This window comes from Halichoeres trimaculatus, unplaced genomic scaffold, assembly GCF_033239565.1.
Source record: "Halichoeres trimaculatus isolate MK-OKI-2021-1 unplaced genomic scaffold, fHalTri1.1 fHalTri1_scaffold_10, whole genome shotgun sequence".
Lineage (NCBI taxonomy): Eukaryota > Metazoa > Chordata > Actinopteri > Labriformes > Labridae > Halichoeres > Halichoeres trimaculatus.
In genome coordinates, this window is record NW_027437187.1 from 24,212,851 (window position 1) to 24,240,206 (window position 27,356).

Consider the following 27,356-nt stretch of genomic DNA (forward strand, 5'->3'; position numbering starts at 1 on the left):
GGATTAGGGCCAAAACATATCAATGATCTTCTAATCCAGTATGAACCATCAAGACCATTAGGTCATCTGGATCAGGTCTGCTTTCAGTCCCCAGAGTCAGAACCAAACATGAAGAAGGAGAAGAAGCATTCAGTTTCTATACTCCAAATATCTGGAACAAGTTGCCAGAAAACACCAGGTCTGCTGAAACCCTCAGCTCCTTTAAATCCAGGTTGAAGACTTACATTTTTACAAATCGTATTACCGCACAACTCTGCAACTCTGCACTGCAACTTTTATGCTTATTTTAAAATCTGCTTATAACTTCTTTCTTTTGTTGGATTTTATTTTGTTTTATTGTATCTTATTTTGTGTCTTTTTACCTTTTATCTGCTTTTTAACTGTTTTCTTTTAATATGTTTTCTCTGTAAAGCACTATGAATTGCCCTGGTGAAATGTGCTTATATGAATAAACTTGCCTTGCCATTTTATTTAAAACCATTTAGGAGCTCCTGATCATAAACTACAGCCTAATTATCTGGGAAACTGTTGATTCAAGACATAAGTTCAAACAATACTGAAGACATTTTTTTCCCTAACACCTGAGCAATCTGCTTATGACGAGCCTGTATTCTGATCAAACTGACTGACTGTAAAAGGTAAATTCCTCAGTCTATTGTCCTTGACACCAAAAACTCTTAGAGTAACAACTGCCTTGAGATGGCATTTAATGTTTTTTTTTTCTTCTAAAAAAAAGTGAGTGAATGAAAAACTTGTACTATGTAATGACATTTATTTGACACTACTGAAGCAGCCGCCTTCATCGGCACACATTAAGTTACAAAAGGAATCTAGTGCTAGGACTTTAAGTTACAGGACGTCAGGAGACAGTGAAGTGCACATTGACAGTAGAGAAGTTTCAGATGGCTTCAGGTGCTCCTCAGTGGCTCAGATCTGAGAGGACTCCAACCACAAGGAGGAGCTCTTGACTCGCGGCTGCTCAGAGTCCAGCTTCAGCAGCGCTGTCACAGCGCCCTCTATCTTTGACATCCATGCTTTCTGAAAAATAAAGGACATGAAGAGGCTCAGGAATGGAAATCTCAGCTCATAATTTCTGATGGTTCTGATGTTTGTACAGTTAAATGATGTGGATATATTGAGACATTTATGTTTTCTTTTTTAAATAAAATGGTCCTTTTTCTCCAGATAAGTCAGAAAGATAAGTTTCATACTTCAGAAATCTACACATGCTGTTGTTTGTTTTCTACATAGTGATCAGAGCACGCTGACTTAAGACAGCATGCTTTTGAAACATTTGAGGAATACATGTTTTATGTGGACTACCTTAGCCGCCTCTGAAGCAGCTTGCAGGATGTAAGCGCCGATACACTGCTGGTAGCGGTTCTGGTGCATGATGATGAATGAATGAGGAAGCCCTGATGCTACAAAAAAGGGAAAGGGAGTCTTAAAAATTGTCAATATAAAGAGAAAACAACAATAGTAATCAAATAAAATAATATACATTAATCCACAACTTTGATAAACAGACCAAACTTTTGTTTTATCAGAATATTTAAAGCACTTTAAACCAAAAATCTACAGGAAAGAGTGTGATAAACCCTGTTTTTACTTGAGGCATTGAGCTGGTCAATGTTCTTGAGTTGAAGCCGGTCCAGAGACACCGGCTGGTCCAGAACAGTAAAAGTAGATCCCTCCTTCAGTAGCTGGTCTAGCTCCAGGTTCTGTGGGGGCCTCAGTGGACTCTGATCTGGACCAACAGACCTCTGCAGGAGAGGACATGATACAGAATAAATAAAATACGAAGCCAAGTGCCTCTCACTGAAGATATTTGATGGCTCGTGTAAAGATGTACCTTCTTGTTCCTCTTTATCTTTGTGATCAGCAGAAATTCGTCAAACAGGAAGAGATACACGTCGATCAGCTTCGTGTTCTCGGTGAGCACCAGCTTCCCTTCGTGCAGCAGACTTCTGTGTGAGATGAGATTCTCCAGAGTGACGGCCTTTAACAGGTGTTTGAGGTTCTGCCAGAGGGACAGCAGATCATGAAAAACATTTTCAACTTTTGACATGTAAACTGAAACAAAGAGATCTGAGTTTCTGATACCGAAGTAACAACTAATGACACATTGCAGCGAAAATATGTGAACACTCTCAGGCAGTTTACTGTGCTTTACGGGATATCTGATTTCATGTCTAGATAAATGATTGCATCTTCTTATCAGCACACGAAAGGCATCAGAGGATGACATGTTGGTGTCTAAACAAAAATCCCAGAGAAACACACAAACATAATTTGACACATAGGGAGACGGACCTCAGGTACGAAGGCACGCTTGTCTCTCTCCCATACAGGCAGCCACACCAGAGCGTCCCTCAGCTGTTTCACCTTCTGATAGTTGTCGAGCCACTTCACCTTTCCTTCTAAATCACCTGGAAACAAAGGGCCATTAAGCCATGAAAACACATGCCTACGGAGCTATGCTAAAAATACTTGTACCTCAAAGAGTCATCACGTACTTAAGTCCTGTTAATGAGACCTTTAAAACTGAATGATAGCCAACAACATAGTTAGTAAACTCCACTGTGTTATCTGGTTGTGTTGTGTTGTGTTGTGTTGTGTTGTGTTTAGGGATGGTTGCTGCCTAACACGGGTGTGACTGTATCGTGACAGATCGCAGCACACTCAGCTGTTACAGTAAATTTCTGCCCACACCCAAAGGACATTAGCCTTTACATCTCAGCCGTGTCACAGTCCTCCCCCGTCACCTCTGCCACACCTTTTTAATGGTTATGGGAATGTGTGTGGTTAGAGATTTGTGAGCCTATGCTGTTTGGATTTGTGTGTTAAACACACAGAATGACATTGAGGCGCAGTGCTGCAGCACATTTCCCACAGCCTGCCCCTCTAGTTACAGAGTAAACCCACACAACAGGTCTGCAGGCAGAGGCATGCGATGCAGAATAAACGGTCATGGCTGCTGGCTGCCATCCAAGAAGAGCAGCATGTTCGCTTATGAGGACACAACCACGCTGTTTGTGTTGACAGATATCCCCTTACTTACACCTGCTTACCCTGCACCTTGTATCATGATATGTTAGTAATGCACCTGTTGGCAACACCTGAATGAAGCTACACTGGATTAGCTGTAATGATTTCCGAGTCCAAGAGAGTCTTACCATGTTCTGATTTTAAGTAACACTGTTTTTAATGCACATTAAGGACATATTCAAGTCATTGTGAAGTGTTTTGGGTGCATCACTCACATATAGACGTGTCCACCTGCTCAGCTATGACCTGCAGGCCTCTGATCTCGTCCTCTGCCTGGCATCGCTTCGCAATATTCCTCAATAACAGCGGGTATCTGGTCAGCCTCTGCAGTGGTGCCACTAACAGGTCCCGTAGCTGCAGCCTCCTGCACTGTTCGTTCCTCTCACACCACTGGGGGAAAAAAGGGCAAGAAAAAGCCAGGACAGGGTGAGAGGGGGAAAAAGAAGGGGGTCAAAGGGGTGAAAAAGCTCATCATGGGGATTGTTAGTGCAGAGGGGGGAAGGGCTGTGAGGAGTGAGTGCAGAGGAATGGGACGTAAGAAGGAAACACAATAACAGCCTAACAAGACAGGGAAGTTTATCCTGAAGACACATTCTCCAATATGTGACAGTGAAGTGGGTTATTATGTATAAAGGTCGCAGTGTGTCCTCTCCTAAACGTGGCACTCTCTGCCTGCTGTACTGAAAGAGTACAAAGTGTCCCTGCCACCACTCTGACTTTCCCTCAGTGAGCTCCCTCCTGTACCTTCATGTAGGATCCAAAGTCCTCTCGAGGCTTCAGGCTGTCCAGATAAAGCAGAGCTGTGGAGTAGTTGAGGCAGTACTTCTGCAGACAGTGGCATACGCTCTCCTGAAACGCCTGCCAAGAGAGAGGAGTGGTACACAAACACCAGTAAGCAGATAGAGCAGGTGATACAGGCCAATAAGATGAAGATAACCCGCTCGTAAAAAAGACAAGAAAATGCAAATAATGATACGAATACAAGACACTGAAACATATATAAAATACATTCTGGGGCTACTGAAGTGTATTTCATTTCCTTTTTGCTTCTTTCTTTCTTTCTTTCTTTCTTTCTTTCTTTCTTTCTTTCTTTCTTTCTTTCTTTCTTTCTTTCTTTCTCTTTTGATTTGACATGAAAAAAAAGTTTTTTCAGGAAAAACCAGCCCAGGATTTTTAGAATATGGTGATACAGTAACACTAGAAGAACAAACAGTGCCTAACACTTGTTGCTTTTCCAGCCCTCCCTAGAAGGTATTGTTTACACTTAAAAAAACTGAAATCTTATCAAATGTTTTTGTCAAGTTTTCAGTAAAAAATGTCTTTTTAGACTTAATATGAACAGAAAGTTATTTAAAGACAAAAATGAGGCCTGGATTGCTTGTATCAAGTTTAAAATAATTTGCCAATGGAACAAGAGAAAAGTTACTCGTGTTAAGACGTTATTCTACTTTCAAGCAAATTTTCTAGCAAATTTCTCTTGTTCCACTGGCAGATTTTTTTTACTTTTTCTAAGCAATTCAGACCTCATTTTTGTCTTTAAATAACTTGAAACAAGACATTTTTCTGGACTTATCAGGTGAATGTGGCTCATATGAAGTCTTAAAAAAGACTTTTTCTACTGAAAATAAGACAAAAACACTCAATACAATTTCAGTTTTCTCCTGTGTACTGAAATCACTACAGTTGATGTGAATCAACAGAGTCCAAATCCAGTGCATCATTTATATAAAACACACACACACTGTATAAAGCATTCATCAACAGTCTTCATAGTCTTCTTATATGTGGAGTTTTAGAACCAAACCAACAACTGTTTATATGCTGCAGTCAGAGTCAGTGTGTTTTGGTGTGTGTCCATATGTGTGTCCCTGGCTTGCCTTGCTCAGCAGCTCCAGCAGGGTGGACCCGCCACCCTCACCGATCCCCAGCAGCTCTCTGATGACTCTTAAAAGGTTGTTTAGGAAACCAAAGCTCACCTGTGGCAGAAAAAAAGTGAGTGTCAAGTGTCGGTACCCAACCAGGAAACACTCGCTGAGAATAGTCTCTGTCAGTGAGTCAACAGTAGGAGCAGTCATTCAAAGGTGGAGTCTGCAGGGTGTTCCTAATAAATAAAATGTCAACTTTTACAGGAATAATTCTGCTCAATCCTCACTTCTGGGCCTCCATGCATGTCTTTAAGTGTCTGTGTCTGCCTCAAACCCTCTTCTCAGCCTGATGTTTGTTGATGTTTTGGTTTTATCAGGATGTTTCTGGGTGTGTAAGCGTGGTTACATCAGCCAATCATAGCACGCCCAGTATGCAAGTGACTTTGCGTGTTGATTAGCCAGTAGAAGAGGCTATCCTGAGTTGCTTTGATACTGGAAAAAGCACGGAGCAAGAAAAACAACCCAAGTAAAAGGAAACACCAAACAAATGAACCTTTTTTCTAAACAAGGGTGGTGCTTGGCTCAGATTTCACTCACTTTCGGCACTTGGAGGAGGAGCCCAGTTTGAATTTTGTGTTTACCAGCAAGTCACAAAATTCCTGCAGACCCTTCCTTTAAACGAAGAATGAGCGCTCTCCACTTAACATTTCAGATTACCAGATGATTTAATCAGAGATTCTGAGGCATGAGTCTTAAGGCTTCTAACAATCCCTGCATGAGGTTTCCTATAACACATGATGAATGAGTGATGACTGGATGAATAAATAAATAGACAGTGACTGAGACAAACCCTGCACTGCAGCTCTTCCATTTCCAGTGCAGAAATAAAGATTGATCAGCATTTTATGTGTTTATTTACTTATACACTGTTCTGTTTCATTGAAAGGAGGATTTCTAACAGTTGTCAGCTCTTTGAGCTTGTTGTTTCCACTCAGCATTTTCAATTTAAAGATGCTATGAGGTGGATCTGTTTCAATTGGACTCCCTTGCCACCGTCTGGCCCAGAGTTTCATAGAGCTTTTAGCCAGGCGTGTGTTTGTTTTGGAATGAAATTTTTGTGTTAAAGACAACATTTTCCCAGATACAACGCGACAAAGTAAGTTATTTATCAGTACAGTTACGTAGGACTGTTGTTGGGAAATAACAACATTGCAAAGTTAGTACTGTACATCAGTAACCACCTATATGTAGCGCTACTCCAGCTGGGTGAAATGTATAATTTGTAATGTTAATTAATCCTGGTTATGTCCTGCCAGTCATCTACCAAACAGATCTAAAATAACATCACTCTTCATTTTATTGATAGACTCTCAATTTTGAACAGACCACTGCAGAACAACTGCTGCATGTTGGTTGGAATGGACATTATCACAAAAAGTTTAGCTCTTTTAGCCTTTAGCTCGGACTGTATCACTCTCCTGTTTATCTGTCCTCTGCTCTTCTGTCCTTTTTTCTGTCTGACTGTTGGGCTCCTGTGTCTACCATCACTACAAAATCAATCACAGAAATCTCTTTCAGCAGAGAAAAAAACGGATCTCTCTTCTCACTACTAAACTTTGTCAGCCAGTGTGGTGTTGTCATAGAGACTTGATAATTAATCCGGTCCTGCTTCACCCCATTGGGAAGCTACAAAGTATGAGCTATGACGCATTTCAAAATAACTTAAATTGGCGCTGCTAATCTCATTTTAAAGTGTGGATTTGGATCAGGTACATATCTAGAAGGGAGACTTCTAATAATGTGACCTTGTGATACCTTTTTCACATTTTTTGCCATTGACTTTAACTTGTTGCAGCTACTCCTAGTTAGATTAATTTCCAACTGATAAATAATTAATCCTCCCCTTACCAAGAGAGGGTGGTTTAGCTTGCCCTTCTCTTATCTTTAGTGCTGCCTCATAAACAGGGTTATGTAATGCAACTGTTAGTTGTTTGTGAATATTAACATTAACATTTTATATCGACAGGTACGTATTTGCATGGTGGCTCACCAGGCAAAGCTCATTGAGGTTTGCAAACAGCCTCCACGAGTCGATATCAGTCAGGCAGTTCCTCATCTGCAGGTCTGTGAGCGTAGCCAAAAACACCTGAAAGTCACAAAGAAGTCAGAGAGAGGACAGGCTCAGGCTATCTGCTGTAGCAGCATTGAATTTCTAATCCACTGCTGTAAAGAATGGAAACCCCAAAGAGACTTTCTCATGAAGCTTATTCACAGGAATTCAGTGACAGGACTAAAAAAGGAAAACACAAAGCTTCAGGTGTAGCGTTTCATTAGGGTTTGGTCTGTTTACTTGTGCTCCTGTGTGTGTTTCCATGTGCGTGAGTATTGTAAGCCTTGCATGGACACTCACCTCTTTGAGCACCATGAGCTGATCCAGGAAGTAGACACACTCGCTAGTGAAGAGTTCCCAGATGGCTTCCTGTCTCTTAAAGCCCTGAGGATCAGAGCTGGCGCTTACCTGGGAAGACTGGTCCCGCAGGAACTCTGCCAGAGAGAAGTCCTTCACACAGAAAGAGGGAAAGATGTTTAAAAAGAAGAAAAACTGTCCAGAAAAAAATGTTCTTTTTTAAAATTCACAGATATGGATGCAAGCTGTTCTTTCTGTCATTGTAAACTTCAAACCACTATCCTGACGCACTCAGAACATCAGTGTTTGTTTATATGTGTGCGGGTTCAACCTGACTGGTTTCTGCCTCGAATTTCTGGTTCTTTCACAACTTTTGTCGTTCCTGCGTGGCAGGAGCTTCCCTGACAGGCTTCCTGTAATTCCTGAGGCACTTGTTAAACACCGAGGTCTGTTTGGTTTGGAAATCTGAGTGCATTAGTTGTCTGAACTCTGACTTTGCATTGATTAAAAGCCACTGCAGAACCAACACAGTGATTTAAAAAACAAACAGCACGGTTTGCTGCTGGCTGTGTTCCTTACCTTATACCTCTGCAGCTCTGGGTTTCTCCACTCTTGAATCTGAGATGTTGAGAGATACTTTTCAACATCTGACGCTGTGCACATCTGCACCTTCCCTTTAGTCTGACAGAAAGAGAGGAGGAGGCACACTTTCTTCAGGCAGATAGTAAAAAGAGACACTAAGTGATGGATGAGTGTTAAGCCCACAAGAGGAAGAATTGACCTCCCTCTCTTTATGATATAACCAACCTAACCCAACGAGTTTGGCTCGGGTTTTAAGTGTTGACAAGGTAGAAAAATGTGGCCTAAAAGGCAAAGAGAAACCACTTTGAGCTGCTTTAAGAGCCAGTGAACAATGCCCAAACAAACGTCTGACTCTGAAAAAAGGACATCAAAGCAAGAGACAAACACACTGTCAGCACCTGCTCCACATGACAGCCACAGACAAACAAACACAGACACGTACCGTGCTCCGCCTGGAAAAGGGCCACTTTGACTTCTTGGTATCTGGAAAAGTCCCAAACAAAACATAAAATAGGACACACAGGTAATTAATAAAAGAGCAAAATGTGAGACAAATAAGATAACATAGGAAAATATGTCAGAATGTCTAAGAATGTAAAATCAAGAACTGCAAATATTCCCCAACAATAAGTCAGTGCCAAAATGGCAAATTTACTAGATAGTAGCTGTGGTTTTGAGCCTCTAACAGACACACTGATAATGAGCATCCTTTGAAGCACAAAAACACAATGGATAAATGATCAATGCAGGGGAACCCTTCCAACCTGAGGCCACAAACTGTCGCAGTGTTGTCCCTTTTAATCTGTAATTAACTTCAAAAAGGCCCAGGCAGCACAAAGTGTCTTATCAGAGCAACAACATGGCCAAGTTTGATGTGAATAATTGTACTTTTGTTTTTGATTAAAACTAAAGGAAGAATTCAAGAATCTTTACAGAGAAGAAAAATTGAGAAAAATATGAGAAGAATTAATGAAGTAAATTTATCTGTGAGGATCAAAAACTGATTTACCAGCAGCTCATAAAAAACTGTCATCTAAACTGCAGTAAGAAACGACACATTCAAACATAAATTAGAATTTTACCGGAGAAGTTTGATCCATTTAAAATGTCTGCGACTCCATTAGATACAAAAAGGTCTCCAGGCGATACATCCAATCCCGGCAGGCTGACCACCACAGAGCTCCGCCTCCTCTCCTGGAGCCTGAAGAGGAGCAGGGAACAGGTGAGTGCCTTCAGATGGTATCACATCTTCTCTTAAGGACTGCAGATTATTCTTAAAAGGCTCAGAAAACATCTGGGTCATCTGAACCCACAACTGTTGTCGATGTAAAACAGCAGGAAAAAGAGAAAAGCAACAGGAAATAACTGAATTCCTTTTGTCATTTTACATGGTTGAAATTCCGCTGAAATACCATCAACATTGTGAAGCAGAGTGTGATTAAAATGAGCATCATAAATTAAAAAAGCTAAGTGTTCTGTTCCTGGATTATGTGTGGATAGATGCTTAGTAATGGCTCGGCCTGTGTGTAAGAAGGGGAGCTGTGTGTGTGTGTCGGTTATAATCCTCTTGGTCTCTTTTGCACAGTTACTAACTGAGGCTTTGCTGCGGCTGGAAAAACAGAGGCCTGCCTTTTAGCCTCAGGGTAATCTCAAACAGCCACTGCGCTCAAGTGTTTTGACTTATCCTCTGCTGTTGTACACCAGGGATTACTACTGCCACTAAAAATGTATATTTAAAGGGTGAAATTAAAGCCAAGAGTCCGGATTTAGGCAAATTTAACTGAACAGCTTGAAGAGCGTGGCCTCTTTGACGTTTCTTTTTGTTGTTGCGGGAATAAAAGGTTCAGAACATTGTAAAACTTGACTGGTGACTTTCTGACTCAAACACCACGACCCAACAATAACATGAGACTCCTAGTCATTTAAAACGCTCGCAACAGTCAGCAGAAATAAACCGTGCAGCAACCAGACAGGCTGGTTTTTGCTGAAGATAAGATTCACTTTCAGCTCAGTGACACTGATCGACAGCTGGTCAGTGACCTGTGGCGACATATCACAGTTTCACTCGCACAAACATTTAGAGTCTGGTTTAAGAAAAAGACGCTGATTCAGCAGAAAATGTTATGGTTAAGGGCAGAATAATAACTTTATATCAGGGAAGCTCTAACGCTCATTTCATTATCAGGACATGATCAGAAGAGGAGGAAGCCAGGCTAACAGACGAGTGTTGATGAAACAATAAAGCAGAGCAGAAGTACCATCCAGGGGGAACAATGCTCGCTTGCTCTATAAAACATAAGGTCTGCTTTAAATGAATTTTCTTTCCTCCTCTTACAGCTTATTATTCCCTCTCTAACAGTGGCTGCATTACAACTGCTGAGCCCTCAATGTTGCACAAGCAGCAAACGAGACTAACTCGAATGCACATGTAGGCCAAATGGCTGCAGGAACAACCTGTACAGTATAAGTTGGCAACCGGTCATGGCTGTGAAAGCACTAACTGTTCACCGCTCTCACTCGTAGGGGCTGTTTTTCTCCTGGTAAACTGATACACCCCTCCACCTCACCTCCTCCTCCTATCTGATCAATGTATAGGCAGGCAGTGCAGTCAGTGCTGATTCAACAGTAAAATAGACAATCATCAGCTGCAGCACCTGAGCACTGTACAGGATCGGTTAGCTAATGGGACGGTTTGAAAGGCCCGATTACTCCTCCAAACCAGGTCAGTGCCTCCTTGCAGCTCATTCCACAGCATCCTCACAAAGGCATCCTGTTGCTTTGTGAGTGCTCAGAAAGCTTCCTCTGTGTCCGCCTCTCTGCCACTGAGAGCACTTGTAAAAATGGGTGTTTTGTTCCTGCACAAGAGAAATAATGATGCCCCCAAAAACAAAACTGTCCTAACCAATGGCTCGCAGGGCCCGGTCACTGTGAGAGGCACAGTGCCAGGGTGTAATTACAGGGACAATAGCTGCCTAATTATCCAGTGAGGGGAAGAGCCCTGCAGCCCATTAGGAAGGGTGTGTGTGTGGCAGTAAGAGAAAGCCTTAATGAGGGTTTGTCTAGCCCATACATAACCATGGGGCTCTCAAAACTTAACTCACCAAGCTGATGCTCTGCTGACAAAGACATGAAGGACAATTAATGCACAATGGGGCTCCTTAAAGCAAACATCCAATCATGCTCCCTCCCAATCATGGCGTGGCACTTGTGATGATGCACTGCCATGGGAATAAAAAAACCTCAGATGTTTGTGTCATGATTACATGATTCAACCTGGATATTTGGGGCTTCACAGAGGAGATGTTCCCCTGTCGTAGTCTGGTTGTTGGTTACAGGAAAGGATTTTACTGCATTCCTGATATGCAAAAATGTTCTGATGGCTTGAAAGTGAAAGTCATGAGGACAGGGAGGCATGCAAAGCAGGCCAGAATCCACTTACCTGTTACGCCCCTTCTCCTGCAAAGCAAAAAGAAAAACGGCATCAGTCATACAACAAAACTTGAAATTGTAAACAAATGCTGATCAAGCCCCCCCAAAAAATTTAATTATATGGAAACTGGATAATTAACAAGCTAAAACTGTCACCCCCCTCCCTTCTTAAAGATTGCAGTGTCTTAGCGCTGTCTCACTGTATCCTAAGCTCCAAACAGAGGCAGCATGAACCTCCTTCAGCTAACAGCACCACTATATCACTTACAAAGACACTCAAATCTGAATCAGTGTTTTAAGTGGCCGCATGGACTCAAAAGACTGATATCTGAGGAGAATGTCAGGACTCTATTGAGAATGTGCTCGCTTGAATACCACGAGCTGATGAATAGATCTCCCCATTATCTTTTTTCATCGCTCACTGACCCCTCCATTATTGGGTGACTGCTGACTGCGGTGAGTGGGGGCCCAAGGAGAGCACTTCCCAGGGCTCTGCGGGCAGTGGGCTTGGTCAGAGCTGTCAGTGCATGTAACTGCTGATTCATTTGCTGTCAAAAGCTTGCATTGTGAGTGACCACCACAGGAGGCAAGACCGAAAGAGGGAGCGAAGGTTTTGGCGAGAAAGGAATGTGTAACCTTTTAATTTATAGATTAAAAAATGGTCGCTAGACAACGCTACTTGATTTGATGTGATGGTTGGGAAAAAATTTAGAAGGAAACAGAGGAAACAAATGATTCCTCTCTGATTGTGTGTGGAAAAACCACAAAGAAAGCCTGTAGAAACTCACCTTTATGTCACTCTCAGTTAATCCAAATACTTTAACAGCAGTAGGATGAGCGCTGTTACAATCCTGTCTCTTAGATGTTATACAATTGTCAAAGGTCTTTGATCTACATGATCTGGTTCTCTGGCGGCCCGATGATGAGCTGGTCTGACAGATCTCTCCATCAGAGAGGGGGCTTGCTGCAAGAGGGGACCTGACTTTGTGTACTGGGGAAAGGGGGCCTACAGGAGATGGCGAGCTCCCAGAGGAAGGCTCCTCCCGAGTGCTCCCCATCCTGACAGGGTCCCAGGTGTCCATAAAAGGACGTCTGGTGCTCCTCATCCTTCTCAGGGTTGGGGAAGTGGAGATGCGCCCTGGGGCCTGCCGGTCAAAGTGGAAGAAAGGTGCCTCCAAGCAGTCAGGGTTCCCCAGGGACGAGTGCCTGAGCTTGGAGTGTGTCCGTGTCAGGTCTATGTGCATTATGACCGGGTTGCTGGTTTGAGTCTCCTTGTGCTCAAAAGTTTGTTCCCAGTCTGTTTGCGTCTCTGCGTTTGCCACACCTGTCGTGATAACTTCATTTTCAGCCCACTCGATGTAGCTCCAGTCGAGCTTCTTCTCCACATCCTGGTCTTTCTCTTGTAGGATAACGTGCTTCAGTGCAGACATTGTAACCTCAAAGGCATTGTAGTGCAGCAAAGATTAGAAAATGTGTGATCGAATGGTCTGGTTGCTTTGTCTCCTCGGGGTTAAGGTCAGACGATAATCCTTTAGCGTTCCCACACTGTTCACACTGTTCACCTCTCAGGCTTCTGGAGGGGAAGAAGAAAATGTGTCAATACGTACAAAGAAATGAACAAACCTCCTAATCTCCTGTGAGATTTGAACTGGTTGGATGCAGAAAAGTAGCTTTAAAGTAGAGAAAATCTGTATAATTAAACATGTTGTAACACATCATTGTGTGTACGTGAAGGTGGACATACCAGGCAGATAAGTCTGTGGAAGGAACAGCTATGAAATAGCAAAATTGTACAGTGTACAGTCTTCACAATAAAGTGCCAGACACAAAGAACCAGAGGAAGCTGAGCACCTTTTTTCAGAAAGCCTAACCTGCAGTCGGCTATTTTCTAGTATTAATTTATTTTTCTAGCTGCATTTCAAGATGCAACACTGGCGATTTAGCACAATAAAAGCTTCATTGTACTGCGGGTTATCCAATGCGCGCGAGCAGTTAACACGGCACATCCACGAGGCAACAAAGAAGAGCTCAAACATCGCAGAGTTTACAGCGATAATCACCTGTACGGAATATCACCTGTTCAAATGCTGGGAAAACAGCTCGCGCGTGGGGAATCAGATCATTAAAGTTAAATGCGTCAGGTTAACTTACGTTCACCGCTGCCTCGCGACGACTTGGACGGATGGTGGCAAAGTGCAGAGTGACAACAGGGGTGAGTCCCGCTGCTGGTCTGTGGTGGAGGAAGAGAACTGAGCAGGCTCAGTGTCCACAGTCCACGGTTGGAGTTTTCTAGCACGAGCGCGAGAGGGGAAACAGCTCGTGTTGGTAAGGAGCGCGTGAGGGAGGAGACGAGACACCGTCCCGAGCTCGTGGAAAGGTGCGACTGCTTCACTGCCTACATGGGAAAGTCACTCCTCTCTCCCTCTCTCTCTTTCTCTATTACACACACACACACACACACACACACACACACACACACACACACACACACACACACACACACACACACACACACACACACACACACACACGCAAAACAAATGAAAAACAAGCAGATTTTAGAAGGTAAACTACATTTTTAAATATTTTTTTTCCTCTTAAGCGCCTTTAATTATACTGAATTACAATAAATGTGAATAAAAAAACAATTCATAAAATTTATATTTATGTCTTCTTTAAAACTTCTCTGTAAGTATTCGATGAAGTACGCTATGTACTGATAACATACCATGTATTGTAGTAGGTCATAGGGGAGGAAGTACTCTAGAAGCTTAAACATTAGAATATAACTAGTTGTGAATGTCTCTTAAATATCAGACTCTACCATAAACTCTATGAGAACAGCCTCTATTTTATCTGTTAATGAAAATTTTAAAAGACTACATAGACTAAACGCCCACTATATATCCCTGTGAAATCTGTTGAAGAAAAACGGAGTATTTGATAGAAATACTCCAGAGAAGTAAAGCTTTTTAGTTCAGGAAATGCCTGAATAAATGAACCAAGTAATAAATTCATGTTGTTAAGTCTTTTTTTAACTACATTTATATGTTTCTTGGTATCAAGTCAATGCTTTTTTCTTTTCTTTTTTTTTGTCTTAAAAAGGGGCAAGTTTCCCTTTTTTAAGCTGGTGGAAAAGGGCTTCTATTCCATTTTTTTCAATTTCAATATATTCGCACCACTCCAAACAAGACAGAATATACAACTCCAGCACTAACTTTACCTTCTTTGTCTGTTGCTATCAAATGGCAACAGCGCTTATCAAAGCTGTAAACCTACTTCCTCGGATGACATGGGCCAGTTTGTGTCAACCTCAAATAATTTTACTGCATAAAGGTTGGTATCATGTGACTCAGCAGAAACACCTCTTCCAGAAACTTCCGGACATGTGGTTCATTAGAGTAAATCTGTCAACTACTTTGGTCGCACCACTTTGGTGTTCAGTGTATGGTTGTTTTTTATTCTTGATGCAGTTTTGTTCACATGCTTTCATTGCTAGAAACTGATGGTCATTTATAAATGTGTGTCACTGTGTCCAACATTATGTAGACTGTGTTCACGCCTGAGCTGTTGACACCTGCATGAAAAGGTCTTCTCTACCCCATTTGTTTGTGTTAAATACAAAGTCAGAGGAATAGAAGTTGAGTCACCACATGCTTTTGGTTTCTAAAAAGAAAACACTGGAGGGCGATATAGCTCAGATGATAAACACGGATCATCTTTATTGTTCTCTGGCTCCCCCTGGTGGATTGCAACGGGTATTACAATACAATACCCAGATACTTTATTTTACATCTTTATTTCTGCAACACTGTGCAGTTTTGTGACAGTTTACTCTGCCACCGACAGTTTTCCAATGGATCATTTAACATAAGAAAGACATCTACCAAGGCAGAAAACCCTGTTTCAGAAGAAGTCCTTGTTGAAAGCATTTGAAGCAATTTGTTGTCTTTACCCCAGACTAGGAATGATTCAGAAATGCTAAAAACCTAAAATTGTTCAAATCTAAATACATTTTCACAAACTTCATCATGATGAGCTCAAGCGTTAATATTATCATTGTAATGGTATAAGCTAGAGTGTTATAGTGGTTTAGCCTGCCAGGATCAGAGTGAGTAGATCTGTCTTCCATGTTTTTTCCCTGTAGTTTTTGTGGAGTAGTATTAGACAGATTTAAAACGAAGTTAAAATTTCTTTAAGTACTTAAATTTTTGGTCTCATTCTTGCAGACAGTCAATTGGTGTGGGTTGTGTTAAATTACATTTTGAGTTTGTGTTAATGTCATTTCACCATTGTAACTTCTTAAGGTAGTTGAGATGGTGTCTTTAAACGGCTCTACAGAGGTCACAGGCTTCATCGAAAGGGTAAGGAGATGATTCATGTTCCATCATGTGTCCAACTTGGCAGATATTGACACACATCGATTTTTTGTTACGTCTTTCAAGCATGTATGTGAATCTTGAGTCAAAGACACATTGTAGGAAAATCATTGGAAAAAATAAATAAATAAATATGCCCATGCATTCAGAGGTCTTTTGCCATAAAAAAAGACAGTAGACCTGTCAAAATTAAACTGTGTACAATAAACTCCCACTAATAATCTTGCAGCTGGTTAACTTAGCGGTGTAACTTTACCAAAAAATAAAATATTAAAAAAATATATTGTGAAAGCTTTCTCTTCCATGGGGCCTGGAGCTCAGGATTAAAAACAAAAAGCTTTCATTGACGGAATTGGCTCCAGGCCCTGACAGCAGCAGTCTCCTCCCCCTGAAGGGGATGTGAAGAAGAGCCCTCTCCGGTCTGTCTGACATACAGGAAGAAGTTGAATAAGTCTCAAAACACTGCGCTTTCTTCATAAAACCGTCACCAGGTTTTGCACTTTTCACCAGCACTTCCCTGGACTGACTTCTGAGACTGAGTTGGAAGAATGAGTTTGAGGACTGCAGCTAAAGTGGATCCGCTGCGTTAACGCGTGGATTTCTTCACGAATAGAGGAGTACCTACCGTTCATAAATGGGAAACCAGGACTGACCTACAAACAGGGTGAAAATGTCCGAGCACAGATCTAGTTTTCTTCACATTGGAGACATCGTGTCTCTGTACGCGGAAGGCTCGGTGAATGGCTTCATCAGTACTTTAGGGTAAGTTCCTCCTGTCTGCCTCTCACTTTCTGCTCACTTGGAAACCCATGAAGTCATCAGAAATTACAACTTCTACTTTACATCTGACTCCACATTCCCCTCCCTTCTTCTGTATGTGCGCACTTTAAACTGCTGGAGTCAAAAGTATAAGCGCTACTTGCAGTCGGGGCCTGACAGCGCGTAAAATGCTGCTTCTCAGGAAATTTCCTCACGTTTACGCAAATGTAACAGGAATGCAAAGCAGCGTGCTCAACCAGGTACACAAGTGCCAGGGCTGGTTGCAAGATTTGTTTACCAAATAGTCGTCAAAGTCGGGCTCAGGGCACCAAGAGGGGACAACAGGTGTCAGGCCCCCTCCACTGGCAACACAAGGGAGCAGTTTCACAAGGTTTTAATTCATTTGAATTGTGATCAATTTTTATGCTACATAGTTTGTCGAGGCTAATAAAACTCTGCAGATTGGCTTTTGCAGATATTTTGATTTGACTTGTTTTATGTGATCACTTCTTCCCCTTACCAAACAATCCCAACCTCTGACAGACTGTGGAGCAGCCAAACATTCAGACCTGACCAACATTTCTTTAACAGGAGCAGGATTCTGGGGTTCATGACAGGTTCAGTCACTAGCTGTTCAAGCAAGGACAACTCCAAAGAGTCACAAGATTAATTTTAAAGAATCACAAGATAAGTAATATGATGGTAAAGAAGAAATCACACCTCATGTGTTGTCATTTGTTTGGAGATGGTAAGAATAGGTCAAATAAAACAAACTTTCCTTTTTTCTTTTTTAAACCAACTTCATATTCACTTTGTGTGCAGATGAGATTACAGCTGTGATACACTGTAAAGTCCTCCACACAGGAGGGCAAATAGAAGCCACGAGTAGTATGTTTGTCTGTAAGCTGAAAGCTTCATTGTCAGGTGAAATGCCTCACTGGTTCCTGGTGCACTCTGGCCTCTGAGCCTGCAGAACGAGCGTGGAAAGATCGACTGGCCCTGAGGAATGAGACTGCCCCACCCACCTTCTCTCCCTTTTTTTCTCCACCGTCCGTTTCCCTCTATCTCTCTCATTCCTTCAACTCCTCTTACAAACAGAAGCTTTAATACTTTGTGCTGCAGAGTATCAGAATACAACACACTTGTGCCTTAACAAACAAAATAGGTGCACACATCAGTTGGCCTTGTTTCACTTTCTGAAGGAGTGCACGCAGGAAAATCGTCTTAACTTTGTCCAAAAGCTCCCCAAACCTCAAAGGCCAGCTGCTGCAGTACAACATACAATGAAGAGTTTTAAAGGTGATAATTGTTTTCGCAGGCCTGTTGATATGAAGCAAAGCAGTGAAACTCTTATCAGTTGTTTAATACCTCATGTAGTCTGACAGGAATACTGAGTAATGCATCAGAGGGCTGAAGGGTGCCAGAGCTCACCAAGGCCTGAGGAAAGCTGCAGGCTCTAAAGCAAAGACCCCGCAGGACTACCCCCCTACCTCTCAGCCAAGTGTTTCACAGACTGCACAAAACCACTCATGTAGTCTTTGCTTATGAATACACTTCCATTCACACCTTGGATCCCTGTCCAAAAGGGAAATTGACCTCTCAGACTGCATACAGATTGTCTGTCTGACAGGTTTATTGGAGCCATTATTGTACTTCATGTTTTTCGTAGCAATCATTGAATGTTTTTCCTGGAAGTGAGGTGTGTTGATAAGATAAGGAGTCGTTATAAGACAAAATAACTTTATCCATAATGAAATAATACGTCAAACAAGAAGAAGTGTATGACTCAGTGAGATCACTTTGCTGCTTTTCCAGCAGGTTCAAACATGCAAAACCTGAGACTAGTTATCAAATCTTTCTTGATTGTTGACTTTTTTCTTGCACATGAGTCATACCTCTTGATTTTCACATCAGATGTAATACACCTGACTTGTTCTGTATATATTTGTGAGTTTTTCTGTGTTGTTTCCGCAGTTTGCTGAACAAAAGCTAAAATTAGCCCTTTTCTGCATCCAGCCTGTCACATTTATCATGGGTTCATGTTTATCTCGGTCACAGAGCAAACTCCTGGCCTGGCTGTGAGTGCCAGCCTCTGTTTGAACTGCAGCCTGGCTCTCAGAGGCCTTTAAGGTTACTTATTTATGAGCGTGAGGGACTTTTCCAGAGCGCCTTCCTGTTTAGCCATTTAGCACTTAATTCAGCTTCCTGCTGGCCTCTATTGTTTCTCATTTAGATGTAATCCTGACGCAGAGTTGGAGGGACTAACACAGGCTGTGGACTGACAGTGATGAGCTGTTGTGACATTAATAGGAAACTCCGTCCAGCTGGGCTGCCAGCTCTGTATGAATCAGAGGAATTGTGCTTTGCATTATGTTTCTCCTCAGTGGACGAGATGAATGGATCTGCTTGTCCACCTCGGCCTTCAGTGCAAATTGGATAAAGGGAAAGGGATGACATGGAGACTTGAATGTTGACAGTCACAGCTGGTGCTACAGAAGAGTTTCGGCTGGTTAGAGTTGTAGCATTTCTCTTTTTAAAGCCGTCTGTGACTCAAGAACTGCAGACAAAGTGTGTTAATGAGTGTTCCCAGCAGCACCTGTAAAAAGCTCCTCAAACACAGCCACTGTGACCTTTGCCCTCTGGGAACTGGTCTTCATGCATGAGCTAGAGGGGCACTTTAACGACAGATTATCCTTACATGCTCTCTGAGTGGTGGTGCAGTCAGCTTAAACCTCGTCTTTATTCAACTAAACCAACTTCCTAAGGGAGGATTAGAGATTGCCAAGACTGAAAGTCTTTTAAAGCAGGTGCAAATAAAAATAATCGATTATTTGAGCTGTTTAAAGCTGAATAGATAAGCAGATTTGGTTTTTGATAGTAATTCATTTTCACATTACCAAAGTGTTAAACTGTAGCCTAGAGTCACAACACAAAGAAGTAAAGTCTAAGCTGAACTTTTCCTGGTACTGGTCTTGATACAGCAGCGTTTACACTCAAACGATCTGCCATTAAACTAACTGTTGGCACATGTGTGAATTTGACTTGACCTACTGTGCACCATTTTTTTTAAATCTCTGATGTGTAAAATAATTAGTAAACATCAAATAAAGGCTTGGATGTGAGAAACGAGGCAGTTATTAAGTGGGTGACACCCTGTGAAAGCCCTGCACAGAAACCACATATTCTCCCGTGATGACAGCAGCGCAGCCTACAGAAGTCTTTGCTGCTTCATTAACAAATGTCGACTGAAATCATTCTTGAATTGAATTTGACAGGGAGCTTAAGACAGTTGTAGTGACATTCAGACTGCTGGCAGGAAGCTTGTGCCTTTTATTATATGCTAGCAGAGGTCATTGATACAAGCTGTCTTTATTAAAAAAACATATTTGTCTGTATATTACAAATACACAGGTGCAGAATACGTTAAATATGAACAATAATATTACCCTGGCATATCAATACTTAAGTTAAAAAAACGTATCAAAGCTGAGAAGTAATAATTAATGGTCAGAGTACTTTTGTTCATCTTAGTTTTAAGAAAAAGAGGAGTGCCTTTTAACTGTTGGTGAATGAGTCTCAGTTTCCTCCAGACATCTTTGGGTTTTTTTTTTCATACCATGTTGGTGCCCATGAAATTATGTAAAACAAATATCAACATGAATTTTAAGTGTATGACTGATTGATAGGGTGTGACAGTAGAAAGTATAAGTGGGAGAAAAAAAAATAAAGTATCAAAATTTTTTGTTCAGAAATTTTGAGTTGTGGGCTGCACAGTGGTGCAATGGTTAACGCTGCAGCCTCACAGTGAGAAGGTCACCGGTTTGATTCTCAGCTTGGCCGGCGGGCCTTTCTGTGTGGAGTTTGCATGTGTGGGTTCTCTCCGGGTCCTTCAGCTTCTTTTACACAGTCCAAAAACATGCTCATCAGGTTAATTGGTCACTCTAAATTGTCCGTAGGTGTGAGTGTGTGAGTGAATGGTTGTCTGTCTCTAGGCTATGTGTCAGCCCTGTGATTGACTGGCGACCAGTCCAGAGTGTACCCTGCCTCTCGCCCAATGACAGCTGGCATAGGCTTCAGCCACCTGCGACCCTGCACAGGATAAGCGGTTCAGAAAATGAATGAATGAATGAATTTTCAATTGTGACTTTTTTCCTTTATTTTTTTCCCCCCAAATTTAGGTCCTTCATTTCAGTCTTTGTTTAGAAACTGGGATTGAAAAAAGTTGAAATGTAGGATCCTCTGAAAAAGTCCTAAAAAGGGACTTACATGTGGTGAACATTCTTTTGGGAAATATGGCACCTGACATAGTCTGTAGACATCATCATTCTTCAACTTTTTCACATGGTCTGGGGTTAAAAAAGCAAACTGAAAATCGCAAAAATCTAAAATATCAAAGAATTGCAATTTAAATCAAATCGGCAACCCAAAAATCATAAACAGGGTCAGAACTGAACCTGGATTTTTAACAGACTCTTTAGGTGGGTGATGCCATTTAAACCCCTTAGTTAATCCAGCATCCCGAGGTCTGGTACATTTTGGGCAGGGTTAAAAACAGAACTTAGTGAGCATCTGATTTTATCACAGTGATTTGAAGGCCACTTTCTTGGATAAATAAAAAACCCAGATATGTTGGTATCACTGATTTTACCGAGAATGTTGGTCACAGAATTTTTGAGGTCTTTAAGCCTGGCTCTGTGTATAATGGTGAGGTCACACTCGCACCTTCACATGTTGCCTTTCAGCCACAGGTGGTTGGTCAGATACAGACCAAGTGTTACTTTGAAGCGAGTATTTAAATGCTGACTCTTAGTCTGTGACTCTGCATCGTTCATTTGCATGTCTGCGATACAACAGCAACACCACGGTTTCATGTTATGCAAATCTTTGTTTTGGAGGTGAGCGGTTCACCAGCCAGTGATCCCACAGCGTGAAGGTTTAAATTAAGCTTGACAACAGTGTTTATATGAACGTCTCTTCTCTGCAGGCTTGTGGATGACCGGTGTGTGGTCCAGCCCGATGCAGGAGACCTGGCCAACCCCCCTAAAAAGTTCAGAGGTGTGTTGAAATAAATTAGTCACACAGGCTCAAGGTTACACACACAGAAACACAAACACACACTCTCTGCTTCCAAGGCTGAGCAGCTCATTTGCTGTAAGTGTTTTGTAACACAACATTGAGGTGTTAAAAAAAAGTCTTCATGTGTTAAAGCGGCTTCACAGGCCTCAGCAATGTAAATAACCATTTACCCTAAGAGACACATTTTCACCACATTAAAACCTGTGAATGGTACTTAACCTGCCTCACAAAAATGACTGAATACTTCATTTCCCTCTCCAGACTGCCTCTTCAAGGTGTGTCCCATGAACAGATACTCGGCCCAGAAGCAGTTCTGGAAAGCAAAACAAGGAAAACAGGGAAACAACAACACACAGGGAGACCTGTTTAAAAAGTTACAGGTAGAACATTTCATAGAATCATTGTCTGATCTGTTATTTTAGTTTTAAGTTATTCCTAAAGAGTTTTTAAATCTCTGTTGTATTACGCAGCATGCAGCAGAATTGGAGCAGAAGCAGAACGAGTCTGAGAACAAGAAGCTCCTTGGAGAAGTCGTCAAATACAGTAATGTCATCCAGGTACAGCCCATGTCCTCTGCAAACACCTGCAGAGACCCACTGTCTCCAGTCCACAGCCTTTGTTTTTGTTTTCTGGTTTACCGAGGCTTTAAGTTATTATTATCTGATCCCTAACACTACAGGAAAACATTGGCGACTTCCACAATGTTTGTTCTCGACCTCACTGATGACTTCATTCTTGGTTAGGGAAAAAAAACTTTTTACTACTCTGACTTTCAAACTCTTTTCATTTGAAAATCTGAGTGAAACTGGACCAGATTGAAAAAAATGTTTTTGGATTTTTCTTCTTTTTTTCTTTCCAAAGGAAAAAAAGTCCAATCTCCTGAACAGCTTTCTTTCTTTCTTTCTTTCTTTCTTTCTTTCTTTCTTTCTTTCTTTCTTTCTTTCTTTCTTTCTTTCTTTCTTTCTTTCTTTCTTTCTTTCTTTCTTTCTTTCTTTTTCATTGTTAATCTCGTACTTCCTTCTCTCTTTTGTTCTTTTTTTATTTTTCATTCTCTGTATTTTTTAGATTTCATTATTTGTTCTCTTCTCCCTTCTCATTTTTTTTCAATTTTTTCTACTTTTTTGTATTATTTTTGTCTTTTTCCAATCCTTTCTCTTAATCCTTCTTTTTTAATTTCATCATTTTTTCATTATTCCTTTTTGATTGGTCTTTTTTTCATGATTAGTTTTTTTTTTAAATTTTTACAATTTTAAAAACAAGATGCAGATTTCTAAAACCAGCTGAAATCAAACAGTGAACTTTCTGTCACGCATTTATGCTTTAGTAACAATCATGATTCATACATTATTATATAATAACACTCACACAGGTCATTCCTCCCCTTTGTCAGTTTTATTTGAGGAGTGTTCTGTTGCTAATACATTTGTTAACCAAACTAGTAATGCAGGACATTGTGTTGTGCATCTTTACATTATGGTGTGAGTCCTCTGTCTCAGGGTCTGTATGACTCTTCCACTTTGCTCTTTTTGTGTCTGAACACCCTCGATTCTCTGTCTCAGCTCCTGCACATTAAGAGCAATAAGTACCTGACAGTCAACAAGCGTCTCCCTGCTCTGCTGGAGAAGAACGCCATGAGAGTTTCTCTGGACCCGGCTGGGAATGAGGGCTCCTGGTTCTACATCCAGCCTTTCTGGAAGCTCCGCAGTGAAGGAGATAATGTAGGTTTCCTTCACTCCACTCCACTCACATTTGAATAGATGAACAGCGCTGAAAAGAAACGTCATTTTCGTCAACATCTACAACTGCAGCAGATGTCATTTGGCGTGCGAGCAGTCTTGTTGTCATTTTGTCAGTTCATTGTTTGTCGTGTTCCAGTAACATTTCTGATTTTGTCCTTCCTCTTTGGCTTTAGCATCCTATGATTAAAGGTATTGCTCTTGATTGTGCATGGTGTTTGTGCATTGTTCAGCCAGACTCTGAGCATCATCTTAAAGCATGGATACACCAGCCTTTGACTGCATGTAGACTTTTAGATCTAGCTTTAGAGCATCCAGGCAGCTGTTAATACCTGTCCCACACCTGTGTGCCACTGATGCCATTGGAATGAAGTAAACATGATGAGGCATCCATATCTGACGCCACAGTTTGCTTGTGTTTGAGATACACTTGAGTGTGCAGAGTTTCTTCTAACTTAGATCAGGAGCGAGAGCATGTGATATGCAAGCCATAGTAGTACATCTCTGTTTGTCCACCCACAATAAGCGTTAAAGAATCTGCTTTTGAGAGCATCTCAACCTCTCACTGATGAAAGGCTCAGCCAGTTTCTGCTGCACATTTCACCCTTTGTTTTCATTCAGAGGATGTTTGCAGACATCAGACAAACCCCCATGCATGGATACATTCTCACTTTCTGTTTGATCCAATCAATCACAGCTGTAACTTTTAGTTTCTGTGTCTCCTGCTGGAATATCATTCTCTCTGACTGGGTTTAAGGTGGTGGTTGGAGACAAGGTGGTGCTGATGCCAGTTAACGCAGGGCAGCCTCTACATGCCAGTAACATTGAGCTGCTGGACAACCCCGGCTACAAAGAGGTGATGTATTATCAGTGTCATATATCTTTTGGTTTTATTTGAAGTTTGAGAGTAAAGATCTGAGTCAACAGTTTAATGTATTACTCCAAATGTATTTTACATAAAACACCCAGATAAAACTCTTCATGTTTTTTCTTTCACTCTCTGCAGGTTAATGCTGTGAACTGTAACACCAGCTGGAAGGTGACCTTGTTCATGAAATTTAGTGACTACAGGGAAGATGTGCTGAAAGGGGTATGGTTTATCAGTCTTAAAGCTCTATCCTCAGTTCATGTTTTAGTGAGACAGCGTGTAGCCTGCCCCTCCTTGGGGCTAGCAGCATGCGGTTGTCATGCAGCAATCTCATTTTGTTGCTCGTGTCCTCTGTCAGGGAGACGTGGTGAGACTGTTTCACGCAGAGCAGGAGAAGTTTCTGACCTGTGACGAGTACAAAAAGCAGCAGCACGTCTTTCTCAGGACCACGCTGAGGCAGTCTGCCACCTCTGCTACCAGCTCTAAAGCCCTGTGGGAGATCGAGGTAAAACACACAAAACAATGAAGAATTTATCTCTGAAAAAGTGACACAACATTTAAAATCTGAAAAGTTTTTTCTGTTTGTTTTACTTGTAAGTTTATGCATACACCATTGTATTTTATCCATTTTAAGACCTTCCTCTTTTAGGATAGATTGAGCTTATTCTTAATGACTGATGCTCTATTAAGTCAGATTCATACAACATGTGATGACACTGTTGTTCTAAAGCATTTTTAAGTAAAGTTAAGAAAAAAGTAACTCGAAGTTATTTCTTGGGGGGCATTTTCATTCTTTTAATGCAAGAGGACAGAGGACACAAAGTCGGAAAGGGGCAGTGACATGTGAGAAAAGGCCACAGGCTCGCCTGCTCAAGGGCAAACCTTATGGGGCCAGACATGGGGTGCATCTCAAAGCGATAATTTCACGCCTCCTCTCTCCTCTTTCCTCCGTGGCACTTGAAGTACTTTCTGAGTCACTATTTTAAAAGCTGTCCCAAAGTGATAATTGTGCTCGGAGGAGAGAGGAGAGAGGATGGAGGAGACTGATCGGAGGAGCTATGATCGAGGAAACATGAGAGCCGGCTTTGCGGAAGTCTTTCCTCTGACAGACACACCCCCGTATGGAATATCACTCTCTGATTGGACGCTGCAGCGGCTCAGACTTCTCTACGTGAAACTTCACAAACACAACAGAGTTTAATGAGAGAGAAAAGAGGAGCTAAAAACAGTCTTTCAGAAACGGGTCATAAAGCAGGGATTAAAAAGGATTTGTTGTGACTCTAAAGCACAGAATACTGAACACAACCATCATCAAATCAATATAACGGAGGATTAATACTGAAAACTAAAACCTAATAGATAATATCTTCCTGAAACACAATAAACTAGGTATAATGGTAAGTTTCAGAGTTCACGATCAGATGCACTCTAGATAAAGGCTAAATAATTAATAAATAATCTAAAAAAAAGACGCATTTTACCTGTAAAGTGATCCGCGTGCTGAGGTGATCAGCAAATGCCGTCATCAGTGAAACACATCGCTTCATGGAAAGGAATGTCCCATTGCTCAAAAAACGAATCTCCTCCATTCCTCTCGCGTCTCTCCCATGCATCTCTGGTGGCAGGGACTAAGACGCAAGTGAACAACACAAGTGGAGGAAGGAAGGATGGAGCTTTTGAGCTTTGAGACGCACCCCTAGACCCCTAAGTCATCTGCGCCTCGAAAAATAAATGAATAAATACATGAAAATTTAAAAAATAAAGCGTACCTTAAGTTACAATAACCAACACATTCTTTACAAAAACTCTAAGCCAGTAAAAATAGTCGACTCTGCCCTAGTAGTGTCATAAATAATACAAGTTGTACTCTTGTTTTAAAAGTTTAATGGAAATTAGGTCATTTATTTCTGTTTTAAACCAACTGTTAAATTTCTGCCTCTTTAATCTTTTACTTTTTGGTTCATTGTGCTGCATGTTCCTCTTATCAGCCTGCACTTAACTGAAGTTCCTGTTCTCCCTCAGCTGTTTTCGCCAGAATGTTCTTCTGTTGCCCTATCAGTTGTTGACATGTTGTTGTACCAGTGTGACAAAGAAACATTCCTGTTGTACTTGGCACATTAGATCACTTTCATTCAGACTCATCCAGGCACTGCAGTGAGAGGCTAGACTGAGGTCAGTGTTTGAGAGAGAGCTGGAAATGACTCCACACTCCTCTGCAGTGTTTGGTTTGCTGGTCGTTGTCACTTTTGAATGACAGCTGTCAACCCAGAGCTGACCTCTCTACCTAACTGAACCTGAGTTTAATGAGCAGTGTTTGTAAACAGACGTTAACCAAAGCCTTGACTGAGGTGATTTAAGTCCTTCCACATGATCACAGACCAGCCAAAACAAAAACCAGACTGAACCATAGACTGGTAGGACATTGACCAAATCATAAACCCAAACTCTGCATAACTCTCCTTATTCTGTGTCTTTGCCTCAGGTTGTGCATTACGACCCCTGCAGAGGTGGAGCTGGCCAGTGGAACAGCCTCTTCAGATTCAAGCACTTGGCGACAGGAAACTATCTTGCAGCTGAGGTCAGTTTTACTCTTTAACCTTTGTCCAGCCTGCACTTTGTTTCCTTTTTCATTATTTGAATTTCATAGCAGGAAGTCTTTGTTTTCAACTACACAATACTTCTTAAAGGACTGTGTCTTTCCAGTCCTGGACTGAGTTCAGCTCAGTTAAAGAGGAGTTTAGCTGATGTGCTGTAGGTGGCAGTGTTCCCACTGATATTGCCCCTGTCACCCATCTTTAGCTCGTGAATCTTTTGGATTTGGGTGATAATGATGTGATTATCATCAGAGATTTTTGATTCTGAGCTCACTGACTGCTCTGTTTCTCTGCAGGTGAACCCTGAATTCAAAGACAACACCGTGGAGCCTAAAGGAGAGGTGGGTCTGCTGAACAAGCACATTTAAATGCCAAGTCCTCTACACAGACCCTCAGATCAACCATTACTTAAAGATATTTTCCTTCTTTTCAACATACTTATAGAAAATATTTGTGATTCAAGACAAATGGTTTGTCCTTTCACAACGCACATGAGTCAGTGTGCACTTTACTGAAAAACACAATGAGTTATTTAACAGTAGAGAAAATGACCTGTGTTTTTCAGAGGAGAGAACGATTATCTCAGCAGTTAAATATTGTCTATCTAACTTCA

The 27,356-nt window shown here is 41.5% G+C and overlaps 2 protein-coding genes across 3 annotated transcripts in view; one reads left to right on the forward strand and one right to left on the reverse strand.

Annotated features, from left to right (window-relative positions):
- Nucleotides 1-774: 774 nt before the first annotated feature.
- Nucleotides 775-13,751, reverse strand: plekhg7 (pleckstrin homology domain containing, family G (with RhoGef domain) member 7). 2 transcript variants are annotated; one of them, XM_074676733.1, is made up of 16 exons: nt 13,483-13,751; nt 12,120-12,904; nt 11,342-11,358; nt 8,985-9,103; nt 8,345-8,385; nt 7,900-8,001; nt 7,324-7,473; nt 6,964-7,059; nt 4,926-5,024; nt 3,793-3,906; nt 3,264-3,438; nt 2,314-2,429; nt 1,853-2,020; nt 1,610-1,763; nt 1,324-1,421; nt 775-1,038 (listed from the first exon to the last, which is right to left on the reverse strand). In XM_074676733.1, the coding sequence occupies exons 2-16, from the start codon at nt 12,759-12,761 to the stop codon at nt 928-930; spliced, it is 2,202 nt and encodes a 733-aa protein (XP_074532834.1). In that variant the 5' UTR covers nt 12,762-12,904; nt 13,483-13,751; the 3' UTR covers nt 775-927. The 2 variants fall into 2 exon arrangements, with proteins under 2 accessions (XP_074532834.1, XP_074532835.1); XM_074676734.1 differs by lacking the exon at nt 13,483-13,751 and adding an exon at nt 13,076-13,303.
- Nucleotides 13,752-16,092: 2,341 nt separating this feature from the next.
- itpr2 (inositol 1,4,5-trisphosphate receptor, type 2) overlaps nt 16,093-27,356 on the forward strand; it is a 64,524-nt gene continuing 53,260 nt past the window's right edge. The window contains exons 1-10 of the mRNA XM_074677032.1: nt 16,093-16,472; nt 21,454-21,524; nt 21,807-21,925; nt 22,016-22,102; nt 23,105-23,263; nt 24,039-24,137; nt 24,288-24,371; nt 24,508-24,654; nt 26,632-26,727; nt 27,040-27,084. Of these exons, the coding sequence (XP_074533133.1) occupies nt 16,381-16,472; nt 21,454-21,524; nt 21,807-21,925; nt 22,016-22,102; nt 23,105-23,263; nt 24,039-24,137; nt 24,288-24,371; nt 24,508-24,654; nt 26,632-26,727; nt 27,040-27,084 (999 nt within the window). The 5' untranslated portion in view covers nt 16,093-16,380. The remainder of the gene's footprint in view (nt 16,473-21,453; nt 21,525-21,806; nt 21,926-22,015; nt 22,103-23,104; nt 23,264-24,038; nt 24,138-24,287; nt 24,372-24,507; nt 24,655-26,631; nt 26,728-27,039; nt 27,085-27,356) is intronic.

Bases quoted from the DNA above. Each gene is read 5' to 3' on its own strand.
- plekhg7 (XM_074676733.1), bottom strand. From the start codon at position 12,761: ATGTCTGCACTGAAGCACGTTATCCTACAAGAGAAAGACCAGGATGTG. The intron at 8,002-8,344 runs GTACGTGTCTGT...TCTTTCTGTCAG, and splicing joins CCTTTTCCAGGCGGAGCACG to ACTAAAGGGAAGGTGCAGAT. The intron at 7,060-7,323 runs GTGAGTGTCCAT...TGTGACTTTCAG, and splicing joins AGCTCATGGTGCTCAAAGAG to GTGTTTTTGGCTACGCTCAC.